Source organism: Anomaloglossus baeobatrachus, chromosome 3 (genome assembly GCF_048569485.1).
Source record: "Anomaloglossus baeobatrachus isolate aAnoBae1 chromosome 3, aAnoBae1.hap1, whole genome shotgun sequence".
Lineage (NCBI taxonomy): Eukaryota > Metazoa > Chordata > Amphibia > Anura > Aromobatidae > Anomaloglossus > Anomaloglossus baeobatrachus.
In genome coordinates, this window is record NC_134355.1 from 19,319,440 (window position 1) to 19,340,828 (window position 21,389).

The following is a 21,389-nucleotide window of genomic DNA, read 5'->3' on the forward strand; positions in this document are numbered from 1 at the left end:
CAGGGACAGGAGGAGGGACAGAGGGCTGCTGCAGGAACAGGAGGAGGGACAGGGGGCTGCTGTAGGGACAGGAGGAGGGACAGAGGGCTGCTGCAGGAACAGGAGGAGGGACAGGGGGCTGCTACAGGGACAGGAGGAGGGACAGAGGGCTGCTACAGAGACAGGAGGGGGACAGAGCGCTGCTGCAGGAACAGGAGGAGGGACAGAGGGCTACTACAGGGACAGGAGGAGCGACAGAGGACTGCTGCAGGAACAGGAGGAGGGACAGAGGGCTACTACGGGGACAGGAGGAGGGACAGAGGGCTGCTGCAGGAACAGGAGGAGGAAAAGAGGGCTACTACAGGGACAGGAGGAGGGACAGAGGGCTGCTGCAGGAACAGGAGGAGGGACAGAGAGAGGGCTACTACAGGGACAGGAGGAGGGACAGAGGGCTGCTGCAGGGACAGGAGGAGGGACAGAGGGCTACTACAGGGACAGGAGGAGGGCAGGAGGCTGCTACAGGAACAGAAGGGGGGCAGGAGGCTGCTGCAGGGACAGGAGGAGGGACAGAGGGCTGCAGCAGAGACAGGAGGAGGGCAGGAGGCTGCTGCAGGGACAGGAGGAGGACAGGAGGAGGGCAGGAGGCTGCTGCAGGGACAGGAGGAGGGCAGGAGGCTGCTGCAGGGACAGGAGGAGGGCAGGAGGCTGCAGCAGAGACAGGAGGAGGGCAGGAGGCTGCTGCAGGGACAGGAGGAGGGCAGGAGGCTGCTGCAGGGACAGGAGGAGGGCAGGAGGCTGCTGCAGGGACAGGAGGAGGGCAGGAGGCTGCTGCAGGGACAGGAGGAGGGCAGGAGGCTGCTGCAGGGACAGGAGGAGGGCAGGAGGCTGCTGCAGGGACAGGAGGAGGGCAGGAGGCTGCTGCAGGGACAGGAGGAGGGCAGGAGGCTGCTGCAGGGACAGGAGGAGGGCAGGAGGCTGCTGCAGGGACAGGAGGAGGGCAGGAGGCTGCTGCAGGGACAGGAGGAGGGCAGGAGGCTGCTGCAGGGACAGGAGGAGGGCAGGAGGCTGCTGCAGGGACAGGAGGAGGGCAGGAGGCTGCTGCAGGGACAGGAGGTATGGCAGGAGGCTGCTGCAGGGACAGGAGGAGGGCAGGAGGCTGCTGCAGGGACAGGAGGAGGGCAGGAGGCTGCTGCAGGGACAGGAGGGGGCAGGAGGCTGCTGGAGGGGGCAGGAGGCTGCTACAGGAACAGGAGGGGGAAGGAGGCTGCTACAGGGACAGGAGGAGGGCAGGAGGCTGCTACAGGGACAGGACGACGGCAGGAGACCGCTGCAGTGACAGGACGAGGCCGATGCAGGGACAGGAGTAGGGCAGGAGGCTGCTGCAGGGACAGGAGTAGGGCAGGAGGCTGCTGCAGGGACAGGAGGAGGGCAGGAGGCTGCTGCAGGGACAGGAGTAGGGCAGGAGGCTGCTACAGGGACAGGAGGAGGGCAGGAGGCTGCTACAGGAACAGGAGGAGGGCAGGAGGCTGCTACAGGGACAGGAGGAGGGCAGGAGGTTGCTACAGGGACAGGAGGAGGGCAGGAGGCTGCTACAGGGACAGGAGGAGGGCAGGAGGCTGCTACAGGGACAGGAGGAGGGCAGGAGGCTGCTACAGGGACAGGAGGAGGGCAGGAGGCTGCTACAGGGACAGGAGGAGGGCAGGAGGCTGCTACAGGGACAGGAGAAGGGCAGGAGGCTGCTACAGGGACAGGAGGAGGGCAGGAGGCTGCTACAGGGACAGGAGGAGGGCAGGAGGCTGCTACAGGGATAGGAGGAGGGCAGGAGGCTGCTACAGGGACAGGAGGAGGGCAGGAGGCTGCTACAGGGACAGGAGGAGGGCAGGAGGCTGCTACAGGGACAGGAGGAGGGCAGGAGGCTGCTACAGGGACAGGAGGAGGGCAGGAGGCTGCTACAGGGACAGGAGGAGGGCAGGAGGCTGCTACAGGGACAGGAGGAGGGCAGGAGGCTGCTACAGGGACAGGAGGAGGGCAGGAGGCTGCTACAGGGACAGGAGGAGGGCAGGAGGCTGCTACAGGGACAGGAGGAGGGCAGGAGGCTGCTACAGGGACAGGAGGAGGGCAGGAGGCTGCTACAGGGACAGGAGGAGGGCAGGAGGCTGCTACAGGGACAGGAGGAGGGCAGGAGGCTGCTACAGGGACAGGAGGAGGGCAGGAGGCTGCTACAGGGACAGGAGGAGGGCAGGAGGCTGCTACAGGGACAGGAGGAGGGCAGGAGGCTGCTACAGGGACAGGAGGAGGGCAGGAGGCTGCTACAGGGACAGGAGGAGGGCAGGAGGCTGCTACAGGGACAGGAGGAGGGCAGGAGGCTGCTGCAGGGACAGGAGGATGGCAGGAGGCTGCTGTAGGGACAGGAGGAGGGCGGCAGGAGGCTGCTACAGGGACAGGAGGCGGGCAGGAGGCTGCTGCACTGACAGGAGGGCAGGAGGCTGCTGCAGGGACAGGAGGAGGGCAGGAGGCCGCTGCAGGGACAGGAGGAGGGCAGGAGGCCGCTGCAGGGACAGGAGGAGGGCAGGAGGCCGCTGCAGGGACAGGAGGAGGGCAGGAGGCCGCTGCAGGGACAGTTGGAGGGCAGGAGGCCGCTGCAGGGACAGTTGGAGGGCAGGAGGCCGCTGCAGGGACAGTTGGAGGGCAGGAGGCCGCTGCAGGGACAGTTGGAGGGCAGGAGGCCGCTGCAGGGACAGTTGGAGGGCAGGAGGCCGCTGCAGGGGCAGTTGGAGGGCAGGAGGCCGCTACAGGGACAGGAGGAGGGCAGGAGGCCGCTACAGGGGCAGGAGGCCGCTACAGGGACAGGAGGAGGGCAGGAGGCCGCTACAGGGACAGGAGGAAAGCAGGAGGCCGCTGCAGGGACAGAAGTAGGGCAGGAGGCTGCTGCAGGGACAGGAGTAGGGCAGGAGGCTGCTGCAGGGACAGGAGTAGGGCAGGAGACTGCTGCAGGGACAGAAGTAGGGCAGGAGGCTGCTGCAGGGACAGGAGTAGGGCAGGAGGCTGCTACAGGGACAGGAGGAGGGCAGGAGGTTGCTACAGGGACAGGAGGAGGGCAGGAGGCTGCTACAGGGACAGGAGGAGGGCAGGAGGCTGCTACAGGGACAGGAGGAGGGCAGGAGGCTGCTACAGGGACAGGAGGAGGGCAGGAGGCTGCTACAGGGACAGGAGAAGGGCAGGAGGCTGCTACAGGGACAGGAGGAGGGCAGGAGGCTGCTACAGGGACAGGAGGAGGGCAGGAGGTTGCTACAGGGACAGGAGGAGGGCAGGAGGCTGCTACAGGGACAGGAGGAGGGCAGGAGGCTGCTACAGGGACAGGATGAGGGCAGGAGGCTGCTACAGGGACAGGAGGAGGGCAGGAGGCTGCTACAGGGACAGGAGGAGGGCAGGAGGCTGCTACAGGGACAGGAGGAGGGCAGGAGGCTGCTACAGGGACAGGAGGAGGGCAGGAGGCTGCTACAGGGACAGGAGGAGGGCAGGAGGCTGCTACAGGGACAGGAGGAGGGCAGGAGGCTGCTACAGGGACAGGAGGAGGGCAGGAGGCTGCTACAGGGACAGGAGGAGGGCAGGAGGCTGCTACAGGGACAGGAGGAGGGCAGGAGGCTGCTACAGGGACAGGAGGAGGGCAGGAGGCTGCTACAGGGACAGGAGGAGGGCAGGAGGCTGCTACAGGGACAGGAGGAGGGCAGGAGGCTGCTACAGGGACAGGAGGAGGGCAGGAGGCTGCTACAGGGACAGGAGGAGGGCAGGAGGCTGCTACAGGGACAGGAGGAGGGCAGGAGGCTGCTACAGGGACAGGAGGAGGGCAGGAGGCTGCTACAGGGACAGGAGGAGGGCAGGAGGCTGCTGCAGGGACAGGAGGATGGCAGGAGGCTGCTGTAGGGACAGGAGGAGGGCGGCAGGAGGCTGCTGTAGGGACAGGAGGAGGGCGGCAGGAGGCTGCTACAGGGACAGGAGGCGGGCAGGAGGCTGCTGCACTGACAGGAGGGCAGGAGGCTGCTGCAGGGACAGGAGGAGGGCAGGAGGCCGCTGCAGGGACAGGAGGAGGGCAGGAGGCCGCTGCAGGGACAGGAGGAGGGCAGGAGGCCGCTGCAGGGACAGGAGGAGGGCAGGAGGCCGCTGCAGGGACAGTTGGAGGGCAGGAGGCCGCTGCAGGGACAGTTGGAGGGCAGGAGGCCGCTGCGGGGACAGTTGGAGGGCAGGAGGCCGCTGCAGGGACAGTTGGAGGGCAGGAGGCCGCTGCAGGGACAGTTGGAGGGCAGGAGGCCGCTGCAGGGGCAGTTGGAGGGCAGGAGGCCGCTACAGGGACAGGAGGAGGGCAGGAGGCCGCTACAGGGACAGGAGGCCGCTACAGGGACAGGAGGCCGCTACAGGGACAGGAGGAGGGCAGGAGGCCGCTACAGGGACAGGAGGAGGGCAGGAGGCCGCTACAGGGACAGGAGGAAAGCAGGAGGCCGCTACAGGGACAGGAGGAGGGCAGGAGGCCGCTACAGGGACAGGAGGAGGGCAGGAGGCCGCTACAGGGACAGGAGGAGGGCAGGAGGCCGCTACAGGGACAGGAGGAGGGCAAGAGGCCGCTACAGGGACAGGAGGAGAGCAGGAGGCCGCTACAGGGACAGGAGGAGGGCAGGAGTCTGATCCCCCGAGTCCCGACTGCAGATGTCGGTGATCCCCCGAGTCCCGGCTGCGGATGTCGGTGATCCCCCGAGTCCCGGCTGCGGATGTCGGTGATCCCCCGAGTCCCGGCTGCGGATGTCGGTGATCCCCCGAGTCCCGGCTGCGGATGTCGGTGATCCCCCGAGTCCTGGCTGCGGATGTCGGTGATCCCCCGAGTCCCGGCTGCGGATGTCGGTGATCCCCCGAGTCCCGGCTGCGGATGTCGGTGATCCCCCGAGTCCCGGCTGCGGATGTCGGTGATCCCCCGAGTCCCGGCTGCGGATGTCGGTGATCCCCCGAGTCCCGGCTGCGGATGTCGGTGATCCCCCGAGTCCCGGCTGCGGATGTCGGTGATCCCCCGAGTCCCGGCTGCGGATGTCGGTGATCCCCCGAGTCCCGGCTGCGGATGTCGGTGATCCCCCGAGTCCCGGCTGCGGATGTCGGTGATCCCCCGAGTCCCGGCTGCGGATGTCGGTGATCCCCCGAGTCCCGGCTGCGGATGTCGGTGATCCCCCGAGTCCCGGCTGCGGATGTCGGTGATCCCCCGAGTCCCGGCTGCGGATGTCGGTGATCCCCCGAGTCCCGGCTGCGGATGTCGGTGATCCCCCGAGTCCCGGCTGCGGATGTCGGTGATCCCCCGAGTCCCGGCTGCGGATGTCGGTGATCCCCCGAGTCCCGGCTGCGGATGTCGGTGATCCCCCGAGTCCCGGCTGCGGATGTCGGTGATCCCCCGAGTCCCGGCTGCGGATGTCGGTGATCCCTGAGTCATCTTGCCCCTAGACGATGCACTTGTGGAGTGAGACGATGCTTAACTGGGGCAAGATGACACACTTATGGGGCCAAATGATGCACTTATGGTGCGAAGCGATAAACTTATAGGGCGGCACAATGCACTTGTGGAGAGAGATGATGCACTTGTGGGGCCAGACAATGCACTTGTGGGGCGAGACGATGCACTTACAGCTCCTCGGCCCCACCCTCTATTCCCTGCCCGGCCCCACCCTCTATTCCCTGCCCGGCCCCACTCTCCGTTCCCTGCCCGGCCCCACTCTCCGTTCCCTGCCCGGCCCCACTCTCCGTTCCCTGCCCGGCCCCACTCTCCGTTCCCTGCCCGGCCCCACCCTCCGTGCCCTGCCCGGCCCCACCCTCTATATCCTGCCCGTCCCCACACTCCCCTGGGATGATTCACAGACTGATTTCTGCTTTGGGGTAATAAATAATCTGATTTGCTTTGTGAGAGTTTGTTTTGGGAGTTTGTTTTGTTTTGAACGACACCGTCCATTGTACCATATAATGTGCTGGAAAAAATAATCAGAAATTTGTTTTCTGAGAGCTGTAACTTTTTCTTCCTGTGAATTTTTTTTTCCCTCCGGAGCTGACATTGTCACTGATGCCATTTTGGGGCACATATGATGTCTTGACCTCTTTTTATTGCCTCTGTTTTGGGGGTTGCAGTGATCAAAAAAATGGCATTTTCAGTGTTAATTTTTTGTTTGTTTTCCCCCAGTAAACTAATAACACTCCCCTCCAGTGCTGATGCCATTCCAGCGATGTTGGGCTGATTCTCCCAAGGCTGGTGTGACATTATTATGTGATGCGATCCCTGGGACTTCATTCTCCTCTGCTTCTGGTGTAAGTGGCGTCCGGAGGAAATCAGACTACCACTTCTCTCACTTCCTCTGGATTGGTTGAATTAGGATACTTTTTGTTTTCTATTTAATCCCTTCAGGACCTTTGTATATTTATGCCAAAGGTCATGTCCCTGTCTCACTGTATGCATCTTTCCCTGCACATGTCAGCTGCTTTGATTACGTACCACTAATAGCTGCAGGTGGATCAGAGATTCACCTGTCGCTGTTAACCACGGCTGTTATCCTGACAGCGAATTCCCTGCTCCCATCTGCAGCCTTGTGACGTGATCGTAAGGCGACGATTGGTTGTCATTACAGCGGGGGGTCAGATGATGACCCCTGTGTCGTTCATGATGAACTTCCTGTGAACACCGGCTGTGAGTGACATTCATAGGAGATGATGATTTCTGCTATACAGAGTGAGGCTGCTGAGGAGGAGGCTGCTGAGGAGGAGGCTGCTGAGGAGGAGGCTGCTGAGGAGGAGGCTGCTGAGGAGGAGGCTGCTGATGCTGCTGAGGATGAGGCTGATAATGAGGCTGCTGAGGCTGTTGATATGATACTGAGGGTGAGGATATGACGCCGAGGATGAGGCTGATGAAGAAGCTGATGATATGACACTGAGAATGATGCTGAGGCTGATTATGACACTGATGATATGATGCTGATGATGACTGGGATGATGAGGCTTATGATATGATGCTGAGGATGAGGCTGATGATATGACTCTGACGCTGATGAGGCTGAGGATGACACAGGCTAAGAATGATGATGAGACTGATGATGAGGCTGATGCTGAGGATGATGATGAGGCTGAGGATGATGAGGATGAGGTTGACACTGATGATGACACTGATGATGCTGATGATGACACTGATGATGATGCTTAGGCTTATGATGATGCAGCTGATGAAGATGCTGAGGATGATGCTGATGATGAGGTGGATGAGACTGATGATGAGGATGATGCTGATGATGAGGTGGATGAGGATGAGACTGATGATGACACTGATGATGATGCTTAGGCTTATGATGATGCAGCTGATGAAGATGCTGAGGATGATGCTGATGATGAGGTGGATGAGGATGACACTGATGATGACACTGATGATATGATGCTGATGATGATGGGGATGATGAGGCTTAGGGTACGCTCACACGAGCGTATAACTCGCATGAGTATCGGACCGCATCACCCGGCGCGCCTAGCTTCTCTGCTGACAGGAGCGGCTCAGCTGCATGTATTTCTATGCGGCTGACATGCTCCTGTCCGGAGAGTGTGCGGCCGCACCGAGTGATGCGGTCCGATACTCATGCGAGTTATACGCTCGTGTGAGCGTACCCTTATGATATGATGCTGAGGATGAGGCTGATGATATGACTCTGATGCTGATGAGGCTGAGGATGACACAGGCTAAGAATGATGATGAGACTGATGATGATGATGATGAGGCTGATGCTGAGGATGAGGTTGACACTGATGATGACACTGATGATGATGCTTAGGCTTATGTTGATGCAGCTGAGGATGATGCTGATGATGAGGCTGATGATGATGATGACACTAAGAGGCTCATGTTGATACTGAGGCTGATGATGACGCTGATGCCCTGCTCTGTACAGCAAGAGCGGTCGGATGATCACAACAAATACAATGAAAAAAAAGATAACACAAAATATATATATAAAAAAAGTTAAAATCCCCGTTGCCCCAATGAAATTAAAACAGCAAATATGAACCCATATACACATTTGATATCGCCTTGTACAGAAATGCCCGATTTATCAAAATTCTAAATACATTAATCTGTTAGGTAAAGGGCGTAACATAAAGAAAAAAAATCAAAACACCAGAATTATGGGTTATTTTGATCTGCGCAAAATTGCAATAAAATGCAACAAAAAGTGATCAAAACATCGCACCTACACAAAATCGGTATAATTAAAAATGTCATCTCAGGGCGCAAATAAATAAGCAGTCGCTGAGCCCCAGATCCCGAAAAATGAGAACGTTACAGGTCTTTGAAAATGGCAACAAAAGTGCAAATTTTTGTTTTTTACAAACTTCTAAAAAATGTTTCCACTACTTAGATTAAGGTGAAACGATAGATGTTTGGTGTCTATGAACTTGTACCAACCTGGGGAATCAAAAGCGCCAAAAAATAAGCGCACTTTTTTTTTTTTTTGCAATTTCTCCGCACTTGGATTTTTTACCCATTTTCCAGTACAATATGGGGCAGAATGAATGGAGTCAATCAAAAGTACAACTCACCCTGCAAAAAAACAAGCCCTGTATGGAGACCCCCGACTGTTGTGGTGGAGCGTCGGTTACCCAGGATCACCTGGCAGCTGACAACTTCTGCCGCACTGGCATTGACGGCACCTAAACGCTGCAGTCCGGGCCCGGCTGTGGCATTTAAACGGTTAAACTCCCCCATAAAGAAAAATTTTGAATCGCCCCTTTTCCCCCACAAATGAGTCAAATCTTAAAAAAACAATCTCACATTTGGTATCGCCACGTGAGTAATCACCGGGACTACTCGCATAGAAGACTTTGTGCCTGCTAAAACCTAAACGCCGATATTTTTGCACTTACAAGAGATCGAAACGTCATTTTTGCCCCAAAATGGACCCAATAAACATTACAGCTCCTCACAAGAAGCGCAGCGGCCGCCCAGCAACCTGCAGGGGGATACAGACGTCACCAGCACCAGAAAAAGGCGACAAATACAAGTTTATGGGGTTTTTTTTTGTAAACCTTTGATTTTTTTTAAACTGTTAATAAAAAAAATGAATGTATGTTTGGTGACAGATGACTGCCGAGTGACCACCTTTCCCCAGCAGAGACCTGAGCAGAGCTGGGGCAGCGTGCTATGGATGCACTTCCGTATTCCAGGCGGTCACAAGGGGAATGTCCCAGCGTGCTCTGCTGGGGGCGGCCATTTTCTTGGAGTCTACACCATAGAAATGTTCATAGACCACCTCTCACTGGAAAAATGGCCGCCGCAGGAAGAGGACAGAATGTCAGGGTGCATTTCGGCCTCTTACGATGCGTGCGTGTAATTTTGCGTGGTTACGTTACGCTGGAGGCGTGGCCTGCGCGGGAAGCTCCTCCTTCGTTCGCTCTGCGCATGCTCCGTCCTTAAACACGTGGCTACGAGCAGAGCGGAGCAATGGCGGCAGCAGGCGGCGTGTACGAGCCGCTCCCCCCTCCCTGCGCCCTCTCGCCCGGGAGCCGGGACCTGCTCGCCCTCTCCAGTGTGGACGGGCGGATCCAGGTGTGGGACACGCGAGGGGCCGGGCTGCGGAGAGAGTACGTGCCCTCCGCGCACCTCAGCGCCACCTGTACGTGTCTGGCCTGGGCGCCGGCCCGGGGGATCCAGGTGAGGAGACGGGGGGGGAAGCGGAGCTGACGTGTGTGACCCGGGGATCGGGGCCGGGACTGACGCACGGGGGCTGCGGGCAGGGGCGAGTCACGGCGAGACTCCTGTCACTGCTCCTGTGTGCGCAACGTGGGGGGAAACGCGTGTGGCCACTGCAGAAACATGGACACACTGGGGGCCACGACCCAGGGACACGCACACCGGGGGCCACGACCCAGGGACACGCACACCGGGGACCACGACCCAGGGACACGCACACCGGGGGCCACGACCCAGGGACACGCACACCGGGGGCCACGACCCAGGGACACGCACACCGGGGGCCACGACCCAGGGACACGCACACCGGGGGCCACGACCCAGGGACACGCACACCGGGGGCCACGACCCAGGGACACGCACACCGGGGGCCACGACCCAGGGACACGCACACCGGGGGCCACGACCCAGGGACACGCACACCGGGGGCCACGACCCAGGGACACGCACACCGGGGGCCACGACCCAGGGACACGCACACCGGGGGCCACGACCCAGGGACACGCACACCGGGGGCCACGACCCAGGGACACGCACACCGGGGGCCACGACCCAGGGACACGCACACCGGGGGCCACGACCCAGGGACACGCACACCGGGGGCCACGACCCAGGGACACGCACACCGGGGGCCACGACCCAGGGACACGCACACCGGGGGCCACGACCCAGGGACACGCACACCGGGGGCCACGACCCAGGGACACGCACACCGGGGGCCACGACCCAGGGACACGCACACCGGGGGCCACGACCCAGGGACACGCACACCGGGGGCCACGACCCAGGGACACGCACACCGGGGGCCACGACCCAGGGACACGCACACCGGGGGCCACGACCCAGGGACACGCACACCGGGGGCCACGACCCAGGGACACGCACACCGGGGGCCACGACCCAGGGACACGCACACCGGGGGCCACGACCCAGGGACACGCACACCGGGGGCCACGACCCAGGGACACGCACACCGGGGGCCACGACCCAGGGACACGGATGCACACCGGGGGCCACGACCCAGGGAAACGCACACCGGGGGCCACGACCCAGGGACACGCACACCGGGGGCCACGACCCAGGGACACGCACACCGGGGGCCACTGCAGAAACATGGCCACACCGGGGGCCACGACCCAGCGACACGCACACCGGGGGCCACGGCGGAATAAAATGAAATGCATGGTACACACATGGGGGGCCACAACTCAGAGACACATACACGGGGGCCACAGCAGAAATGCGCACATACACACCGGGAACTATAGTGGAAACTTTTGAAATACATTGGATCGTGATGGAAACACATGATGGGGGGGGCCACAGCAGAAACGCGCACACACTGGGGGACTATGGTGGAAACGCGCACACACCATTAGCCACGGCAGACACATGAAATACATGGGACCACAGCGGAAACATACCAAATACATTGGATCACGGCAAGTATCCACACACTGAGGGGCCACAACAAAAACACAAGGCCGTGGTCACACACATATGGTGGTCATGTGTACAGCGAAACATCTGGCTCTGATCATGCCTGTTTATCAGAGGAGGACATGGATTGATCACGGCTGTGCATGAGGCAGTCTCGTGTACATTGAAGCGTCCAGCTCTGATCTCGGCTGTGTATGAGAGGTCATGTGTGTACAGTGAAGCTTTCGGCTCTGATCGCGGCTATGTATGAGAGGAGGTCGAGGATGTACAGCAAAGCAATCCAGCTCTGATCTCTGCTGTATGAGGTGGTCATGGATGTACAGTGAAGCCTCCAGCTCTGATCACGGCTGTGTATGAAGACGTCGGGGATGTCCAGTGAAGCATCCAGCTCTGATCACTGCTGTGTATGAGAGGAGGTCGGGGATGTCCAGTGAAGCCTCCAGCTCTGATCACGGCTGTGTATGAAGACGTCGGGGATGTCCAGTGAAGCATCCAGCTCTGATCACGGCTGTGTATGAAGACGTCGGGGATGTCCAGTGAAGCATCCAACTCTGATCACTGCTGTGTATGAGAGGAGGTCGGGGATGTCCAGTGAAGCATCCAACTCTGATCACTGCTGTGTATGAGAGGAGGTCGGGGATGTCCAGTGAAGCATCCAACTCTGATCACGGCTGTGTATGAGAGGAGGTCGGGGATGTCCAGTGAAGCATCCAACTCTGATCACGGCTGTGTATGAGAGGAGGTTGGGGATGTCCAGTGAAGCATCCAACTCTGATCACTGCTGTGTATGAGAGGAGGTCGGGGATGTCCAGTGAAGCATCCAGCTCTGATCACTGCTGTGTATGAGAGGAGGTCGGGGATGTCCAGTGAAGCATCCAGCTCTGATCACTGCTGTGTATGAGAGGAGGTCGGGGATGTCCAGTGAAGCATCCAACTCTGATCACTGCTGTGTATGAGAGGAGGTCGGGGATGTCCAGTGAAGCATCCAACTCTGATCACGGCTGTGTATGAGAGGAGGTCGGGGATGTCCAGTGAAGCATCCAGCTCTGATCACTGCTGTGTATGAGAGGAGGTCGGGGATGTCCAGTGAAGCATCCAACTCTGATCACGGCTGTGTATGAGAGGAGGTCGGGGATGTCCAGTGAAGCATCCAACTCTGATCACTGATGTGTATGAGAGGAGGTTGGGGATGTCCAGTGAAGCATCCAGCTCTGATCACTGCTGTGTATGAGAGGAGGTCGGGGATGTCCAGTGAAGCATCCAGCTCTGATCACTGCTGTGTATGAGAGGAGGTCGGGGATGTCCAGTGAAGCATCCAACTCTGATCACTGCTGTGTATGAGAGGAGGTCGGGGATGTCCAGTGAAGCATCCAACTCTGATCACGGCTGTGTATGAGAGGAGGTCGGGGATGTCCAGTGAAGCATCCAACTCTGATCACTGCTGTGTATGAGAGGAGGTCGGGGATGTCCAGTGAAGCATCCAACTCTGATCACTGCTGTGTATGAGAGGAGGTCGGGGATGTCCAGTGAAGCATCCAACTCTGATCACTGCTGTGTATGAGAGGAGGTCGGGGATGTCCAGTGAAGCATCCAACTCTGATCACTGCTGTGTATGAGAGGAGGTCGGGGATGTCCAGCGAAGCATCCAGCTCTGATCACTGATGTGTGAGAGGAGGTCGGGGATGTCCAGTGAAGTATCCAGCTCTGATCACTGCTGTGTATGAGAGGAGGTCGGGGATGTCCAGTGAAGCATCCAGCTCTGATCACTGCTGTGTATGAGAGGAGGTCGGGGATGTCCAGTGAAGCATCCAGCTCTGATCACTGCTGTGTATGAGAGGAGGTCGGGGATGTAGAGCACAGCGACTGTATGAGAGGAGGTCATCCGCCTATGAGCATGACTGTTTGAGAGGAGGCCATAGATGTACAGTGTCCGGCTCCGATCACGGCCGTGTATGAGGAGGTCATGGAAGTACAGGGAAACATTCGGCTCTGATCGCGGCTGTATATGAGGGGAAGTGATGAAGGTACAGCGACGCGTCCGGCTCTGATCGCGGCTGTATATGAGGGGAAGTGATGAAGGTACAGCGACGCGTCCGGCTCTGATCACGGCTGTGCGCTGAGATTGTATGTGACGGCAGATCTCGTGTGTTGGGGTCTATAACTCTGACGATGACATGGAAATCTTGTCCTAGGGGGCGCTGTGCCAGGGTTGGTCGCTTCCCCTCGGCCGTCTGTGATCCTTTACTGTGAGAATTAACAGGGTTTTCCATGTGGAGTGCACATATTAACAAAGTTTTCTAGTGAAATGTGTCCCGCAAGCAGGCGGGGGGCCGCAGTGATGTGGACGGGGTCTTAGTGGGACTTTAGTGATTGAGGGGGGGGGGGGTGGAGTGCGCAGTGCTCTCCATGACTAAAGGGTTAATCTATAGTGAGATCACCTGTCATTAGGATAAGGGATAGCCTGCTGGGGGTCCGACTGCTGTGAAGAGGGGGCTGTCCTGGACGTGCACCCACCGCTTCAAATGTAGTTGTCTTTCTCATTGATGTAACTGGGTAAGGCTATGTGCCCACGCTAGAATGTCCCTGCGGATTTTTTTGCCTGAAAATCCGCGACTTTCGCGGCAAATCCGCACCCGCGGATTTACCGCGGATTTGCCGCGGATTTTGATGCAGATTTTTTTTTTTTTCCCATTCAAAGCCAAAAATCCGCACCAAATCTGCACCAAACAATTGACATGCTGCAGATTTTTCCGCATCAAAATCCGCGGCAAATCCGCCGCGGAAAAATCCGCAGCATGGGCACAGCATTTCCAAAATGCCATTGAAATGGCTTGGAAGTGCTGCTGCTGCAGATTTTCGGCAAATCCGCGGCAAAATCCGCGGTAAATCCGCGGTAAATCCTGTAGCGTGGGCACATAGCCTAAAAAGTCAACAAGGAAAGTGCAGTGATGGTGACTGCTCGTCTCTTCTACAATTGTACCCCTCCGGTCAGTGACGGGTTTGGGGTCTCACCCGGGGGAAATAAGTCTCCCGTCACTGACAGCAAGCGGAGATCTTTGAGGAAGTGAAACTCGTCTGCTGGGAGTTTATAAAGTTTAATCATCACATAAGATTGAAATCCAATTGTGCCTCAAATCAGCTTGATGAGTTTTTGGAGGTCGCAGTAGACTTGACAGGTATATTACATGGGCAGCACTTAAAGGGGATGTCCATTTATATACACAGTCATGGCCAAAAATGGCACCCTTGAAATTGTTCCTGGGGAAAAAAGTATTCCTCCCAGAAAATTATTCCAGCTACACAGTTTGTTATACACACAATAATTAACTTTGTGTGAATTGGAACTACACAAAAAAGAGGGGAAAAACAACAGTTGGACATAATTTCACACACGACTCCAAAAATGGTTCTGGCAAAATTGTGGGTAAAACAAACATGTATTTCTAGTTCAAACTCCCGTGTGGGCAATATGAAAATCACACCTGAAACCAGTTAAAAAGGGGAGAAGTTGACTCAATCTTTGGATTGTGTCTGTGTGCGCCACTATGGATGAAGAAGAGAACGGTCTGAGGACTGGAGAACCAAAATTGTTCAAAAATATCAACAATCTCAAGGTTAAACGTCCATTTCCAGAGATCTTAATGTTCCTTTGTCCATGGTGTGCAACTTAATCAAGAAGTGTACAACTGATCGCACTGGATATGGATAGCAGAGTAAAATTAATGACAGGTTGTAACGCAGGATGGTCCAGATGGAGGATAAGCCTCAATCGAGTTCCCAAGAAGTTCAAGCTGTCCTGCATCTCAGGGGGCATCAGTGTCAGCCCAAACTATCCGTCCACATCTGAATGAGATGAACCACTGTAGAGGAGACCCAGGAGGACCCCACTGCTGACAGACATAAAAAAAAGCCAAAATGAGTAAAAAGAATCCTTCTGGGAAATAGTCTTGTGGACAGATGAGACCAAGATAGAGGTTTATGGTAAAGCGTATCATTGTAATATTTATATAGCGCTATTCTACTGCGCTTTACATACATTAGCAACACTTTGGGACTCACAATCTTAAGTCCCTATCTAGAGTGTGGGAGGAAACTGGAGAACCCGGAGGAAACCCACTCAAACACCGGGAGAACATACATCTCCTTGCAGTTGTCTTTCTTGGTGGTATTTGAACCCAGGACTCCAGCGCCGCAAAGACTGCAGTGCTAACCACTGAGCCGCTGCAAAGACTGCAGTGCTAACCACTGAGCCGCTGCAAAGACTGCAGTGCTAACCACTGAGCCGCCGCAAAGACTGCAGTGCTAACCACTGAGCCGCCGCAAAGACTGCAGTGCTAACTACTGAGCCGCCGCGCCGCCCATTCTCCTGTTTACCAAAAACGGAATGTGGTCTACCAAGTTAAGAGCACAGCACCTACAGTCACACATGGTAGAGGTGTTTTGCTGCCTCTGGCACTGGGGGTCCTGACCCTACAAGACATCATGAAATCTGAAGATTACCAGAGGATTTTGGGTAACAATTGTTTCTACCAGTATCAGAGAGCTAGGTGTAGTCTTAGGTCAGGGGTCTTCCAGCAGGACAATGACCCCAAACACTTCAGTAATCGCCAAAAATGGAGGGAACCAAAGTACTGGAGAGTTCTGAAGAGGCAGCAATGAGTCCGGATCTAAATCCCATTGACACCTGAGGAGAGACCTGAAATTTGGGAGAAGAGAAGAGGAGACGTCTTCAGATATGAGAGACCTGGAGCAGTTTTTAAAGAAGAGTCCGAGATTTTCGGTGAGAGGAGGAAGAAGCTGTGGACGGGTATAGGAGGCGACTGATGGAAGGGATTAATTCCAAAGAGAGAAACCAAATATTAAGTTGAAGGGGACAACAATTTTTTTCCGGCCCACTTTTTTTTTTTTTTTGTTTTTGGTGTGCTATTGTGTCCAATTCACTTTTTTATGCTTTTTTTTTTTTTTTTTGTTTTTCTGCTGAAATACACAGTAAATTTTTCTGAGAAATACCTAATTTTCTGGATCAATTTCAAGGGTGCCAACACTTTCTGCTATGAGTGTTTGTTTTCGTGTGTGTATGCAATGTAGGAAAGAAGCTACTGGTTTGTAATTCTTAAAAAGAAAAAAAAAAATAGCACAATGAGTATTTCTGACCGGACGTCCCTATTCCATTTCTCCCTCAGTCTGTGCTGCAGTAATGTGACGTTAGATGTGTAACCGCTGCAGCCAATCACTGGACTCAGCAGATTTGTGCTGTCTGCCGTATTAGTGAGTCTACGATGTGATCGCAGGGCGCCAATGACTTGCCGTGGCGGCTTCTTAACACTAAGCCAAACTTCACACCGAGCACACATGATCCGAAATATCTGATGCTCTCAGGGAAATGGCCTGGGGATCGTAGAGAGCGCTGCGGCGGGGGTGTCTTGTATGGGACGGGTGCGTAGAGCGCTTCGGCGGGGCTGTCTTGTATGGGACGGGTGCGTAGAGAGCGCTGTGGCGGGGGGGTCTTGTATGGGACGGGTGCGTAGAGAGCGCTGCGGCGGGGGGGTCTTGTATGGGACGGGTGCGTAGAGAGCGCTGCGGCGGGGCTGTCTTGTATGGGACGGGTGCGTAGAGAGCGCTGCAGTGGGGGCGGCTCCATTTGATATACATTTATTTCCAAATTGTCAATCAGTCATCCTCGGATATTGCACGGCCAGTTATGGAGGAGCTTGCTGGTGGCCGCCGGTGCTCCGGGCGGTGGTGGAGGAGCTCGCTGGTGGCCGCCGGTGCTCCGGGCGGTGGTGGAGGAGCTCGTTGGTGGCCGCCGGTGCTCCGGGCGGTGGGTAGGATGGCTTGCTGGTGGCCTCCGGTGCTCCGGGCAGTGGGTAGGATGGCTTGTGGCTCGCTCCCATCATTGAATGTTACATTTATACTTGGCTGATTTGTGTTTCTTTTTCGCTCCTAATTGGGAGACCCAGACAACTGGGTGTATAGCTTCTGCCTCCGGAGGCCGCACAAAGTACTACACTTAAAAGTGTAAGGCCCCTCCCCTTCTGGCTATACACCCTCCCGTGGGAGCACGGGTCCCTCAGTTTGTTTTTTGCTTTGTGCGAAGGAGGTCAGACACGCACGCATAGCTCCACTGTTTAGTCAGCAGCAGCTGCTGACTATGTCGGATGGAAGAAAAGAGGGCCCATACAGGGTCCCCAGCATGCTCCCTTCTCACCCCACTTTCTGTCGGCGGTGTTTGTTAAGGTTGAGGTACCCATTGCGGGTACGGAGGCTGGAGCCCACATGCTGATTCCTTCTCCATCCCCATTAGGGCTCTGGCTGAAGTGGGATTTTACCGGTCTCCAGGCACTGAGACCGTGCTCCATCCGCAGCCCCTGGAGAAGCGCTGGATATGGAGCTGAGTATCGTCAGGGACAGGGCCCTGCTCCGTCAAGGTACTCTGTGTCCCCGTGCATACGCGCGCACACCGCAGCATTGCTGGGTGTGTTAGTGCGCCGGGGACATCAGCGCTGCTGCGCTTGTGCCATTTCCTCACTACAGCTCAGCTGAGTGGGTAGACTAGGGCGAATGGTCGCGCCAGGCCGCTGGGGTCAGTCGCGCACTGCTGTGACTTGTGGTGCGCCGGGGACTTCCGCGCTGGCCGTGCATATATCACGGCCGCGCTTATTACTACAGTCCCCGGCTTTTGCGGCCTAGTTCGTCTCGTTCCCGCCTCCGCACCTGCCAGTCAGGAGGAGGGCGGGACGCCGTATAGAGCATCAGCGCTGAGGGCTGGAGTCTTTTTTACATACTCCAGCCCTCACACTAGGCACAGGGGGACGCAGTTTCCCGCACTTTTGTTTGGGCACGCCCACGGTCCGCCCCTCTGCACACAACGCCGGCAGCCATTCCTGCCTGCACGCTGAGCTGCAGAGGGAAGACAGGGAGACCCAGACACGGGATTCTGAGGCCTCATACCCGCTGTTCAGCGGGCGGTAAGCAGCCCTCAAGGGCTCTCCCCCACTTGTGCCGTTTGTGTACTTAGTATTTTGTATTGCAAATACTTTGCACTGTGCGGTCGCTGGTGTTTTCTCGGCTATATACCCTCCTAGATTACAAGGAGGCAACAGCATGTCGTCCGCAAAACGCAAGGGTGCCAAGGCACAGACGTTATATACTGCCTGTACCGCATGTGGGGCTGTTCTACCGGCAGGTTCCGCTAACCCCCATTGTGTGCAGTGCTCGGCCCCTGTGACACTTACACAGCCGGGGCCTCTGCTGGACGTGACCCAGGGTGTACCACCTGTGAATACTGTCCAGGTGACAGGAACGGAGTTTGCAGCTTTTGCTGACAGATTGTCTATGACTATGTCTAAAATTCTTGAAACATTACAGTCTAGACCAGTAACTCAGACCATGGACACTGTGGCATCATTGCTCCCTGGTCCCCCTCAGCTGGAACACTTCCGTGCTCCAGAAGTGTCACACGCACCACAGGGTGACGACTCTGACGACAGTCCCAGACAACCTAAACGGGCTCGCTATGAGGGGCCCTCAACTTCGTCTCACTGGTCAGGATCCCAGCGGGATGAATCTGTGTGATGAGGCGGATGTATCTGATCAGGATTCTGATCCTGGGACCGCTCTCAATCTAGATACACCGGATGGTGACGCCATAGTGAATGATCTTATAGCGTCCATCAATAAGATGCTAGATATTTCTCCGCCAGCTCCCTCTGCGGAGGAGTCAGCTTCACAGCAGGAGAAATTCCATTTCAGATATCCCAAGCGTAAATTAAGCTCTTTTCTGGACCACGCTGATTTTAGAGACGCAATCCAGAAACACCACGCTTATCCTGATAAGCGGTTTTCCAAAAGGCTTAAAGATACACGCTATCCTTTCCCCCATGACGTTGTCAAGGGCTGGACCCAGTGTCCCAAGGTGGATCCTCCAATCTCCAGGCTTGCGGCTAGATCCTTAGTTGCAGTAGAGGATGGAGCGGCACTTAAAGATGCCACTGATAGACAGATGGAGCTCTGGTTGAAATCCATCTATGAAGCTATTGGAGCGTCATTGGCTCCGGCATTCGCAGCCGTATGGGCACTCCAAGCTATTTCAGCTGGGCTTACACAAGTCGACTCAGTCACACGTACATCTGCTCCGCAGGTGGCACCATTGACCTCTCAGATGTCTGCATTCGCGTCTTACGCGATTAATGCTGTCCTGGACTCTACGAGCCGTACGGCGGTGGCGTCAGCCAACTCCGTGGTTTTACGCAGAGCCCTGTGGTTGAGAGAATGGAAGGCAGATTCTGCTTCCAAGAAGTGCTTAACCAGTTTGCCTTTTTCTCGTGACCGACTGTTTGGTGAGCGTTTGGATGAAATCATTAAACACTCCAAGGGTAAGGATTCATCCTTACCTCAACACAGACAAAACAAACCCCAACAAAGGAGGGGTCAGTCTAGTTTTCGGTCCTTTCGAGGCTCAGGTAGGTCCCAATTCTCCTCGTCCAAGAGGACCCAAAAGGATCAGAGAGGCTCAGATTCTTGGCGGACTCAATCACGCCCAAAAAAGCCAGCAGGAAGAACCGTTACCAAGACGGCTTCCTCATGACTCTCAGTCTCCTCTTTCCGCATCCTCGGTCGGTGGCAGGCTCTCCCGCTTTGGCGACATTTGGCTGTCACAGGTCAAAGACCGTTGGGTGAGGGACATTCTGTCTCACGGGTACAGGATAGAGTTCAGCTCTCGTCCTCCAACTCGTTTCTTCAGAACTTCTCCACCGCCCGACCGGGCCGATGCTCTGCTGCAAGCGGTGTCCGCTCTAAAGGCGGAAGGAGTAGTGACTTCTGTTCCTCTTCAAGAACAAAGTCACGGTTTTTACTCCAATTTGTTTGTGGTACCAAAAAAGGACGGATCGTTTCGTCCCGTCCTGGATCTAAAGTTGCTCAACAAACACGTAAAAACCAGGAGATTCCGGATGGAATCTCTCCGCTCCGTCATCGCCTCAATGTCTCAAGGAGATTTCCTAGCATCAATAGACATCAAAGATGCTTATCTCCACGTGCCGATTGCGCCAGAGCATCAGCGTTTTCTACGCTTCGTTATAGGAAGCGAACACCTGCAGTTCGTAGCGCTACCTTTCGGGCTGGCAACAGCCCCTCGGGTCTTCACCAAGGTCATGGCAGCAGTAGTAGCAGTCCTGCACTCGCAGGGTCACTCTGTGATCCCGTATCTGGACGATCTACTGATAAAGGCACCCTCTCAAGAGGCATGCCAACACAGTCTGAACGTGGCACTGAAGACTCTCCAGAAGTTCGGGTGGATTATCAACTTTTCAAAGTCAAATCTAACCCCGACCCAATCACTAACATACCTTGGCATGGAGTTTCATACTCTCTCAGCGATAGTGAAACTTCCACTGGACAAGCAGTGCTCGCTGCAGACAGGGGTGCAATCTCTCCTTCAGGGCCAGTCGCACTCCTTGAGGCGCCTCATGCATTTCCTAGGGAAAATGGTGGCAGCAATGGAGGCAGTCCCTTTTGCGCAGTTTCATCTGCGCCCTCTACAATGGGACATTCTCCGCCAATGGGACGGGAAGTCGACGTCCCTCGACAGAGACGTCTCCCTCTCTCAGACAGCCAAGGACTCTCTCCGGTGGTGGCTTCTTCCCACCTCATTGTCAACAGGAAGGTCGTTTCTACCCCCATCCTGGGCGGTGGTCACGACAGATGCAAGCCTATCAGGGTGGGGAGCAGTGTTTCTTCACCACAGGGCTCAGGGTACGTGGACTCAGAAGGAGTCCACCCTTCAGATCAATGTTCTGGAAATCAGAGCAGTCTATCTTGCCCTGCGAGCCTTCCAACAGTGGCTGGAAGGCAAGCAGATCCGGATTCAGTCGGACAATTCCACAGCAGTGGCGTACATCAACCACCAAGGGGGAACACGCAGTCGGCAAGCCTTCCAGGAAGTCCGGCGGATTCTAACGTGGGTGGAGAACACAGCATCCACCATATCCGCAGTTCACATCCCAGGCGTGGAAAACTGGGAAGCAGACTTTCTCAGTCGCCAGGGCATGGACGCAGGGGAATGGTCCCTCCACTCGGACGTGTTTCAGGAGATCTGTCGCCGCTGGGGGACGCCGGACGTCGACCTGATGGAGTCACGGCACAACAACAAAGCTCCGGTTTTCATGGCACGGTCTCACGATCACCGAGCTCTGGCGGCAGACGCCCTAGTTCAAGATTGGTC

At 56.5% G+C, this 21,389-nt stretch overlaps 1 protein-coding gene across 1 annotated transcript in view; it reads left to right on the forward strand.

The window, feature by feature from the left end:
* The first annotated feature begins 9,447 nt into the window (after positions 1 to 9,447).
* Positions 9,448 to 21,389, forward strand: part of WDR43 (WD repeat domain 43) — a 28,192-nt gene continuing 16,250 nt past the window's right edge. Inside the window, exon 1 of the mRNA XM_075339038.1 lies at positions 9,448 to 9,688. Within this exon, the coding sequence (XP_075195153.1) occupies positions 9,479 to 9,688 (210 nt within the window). The 5' untranslated portion in view covers positions 9,448 to 9,478. The remainder of the gene's footprint in view (positions 9,689 to 21,389) is intronic.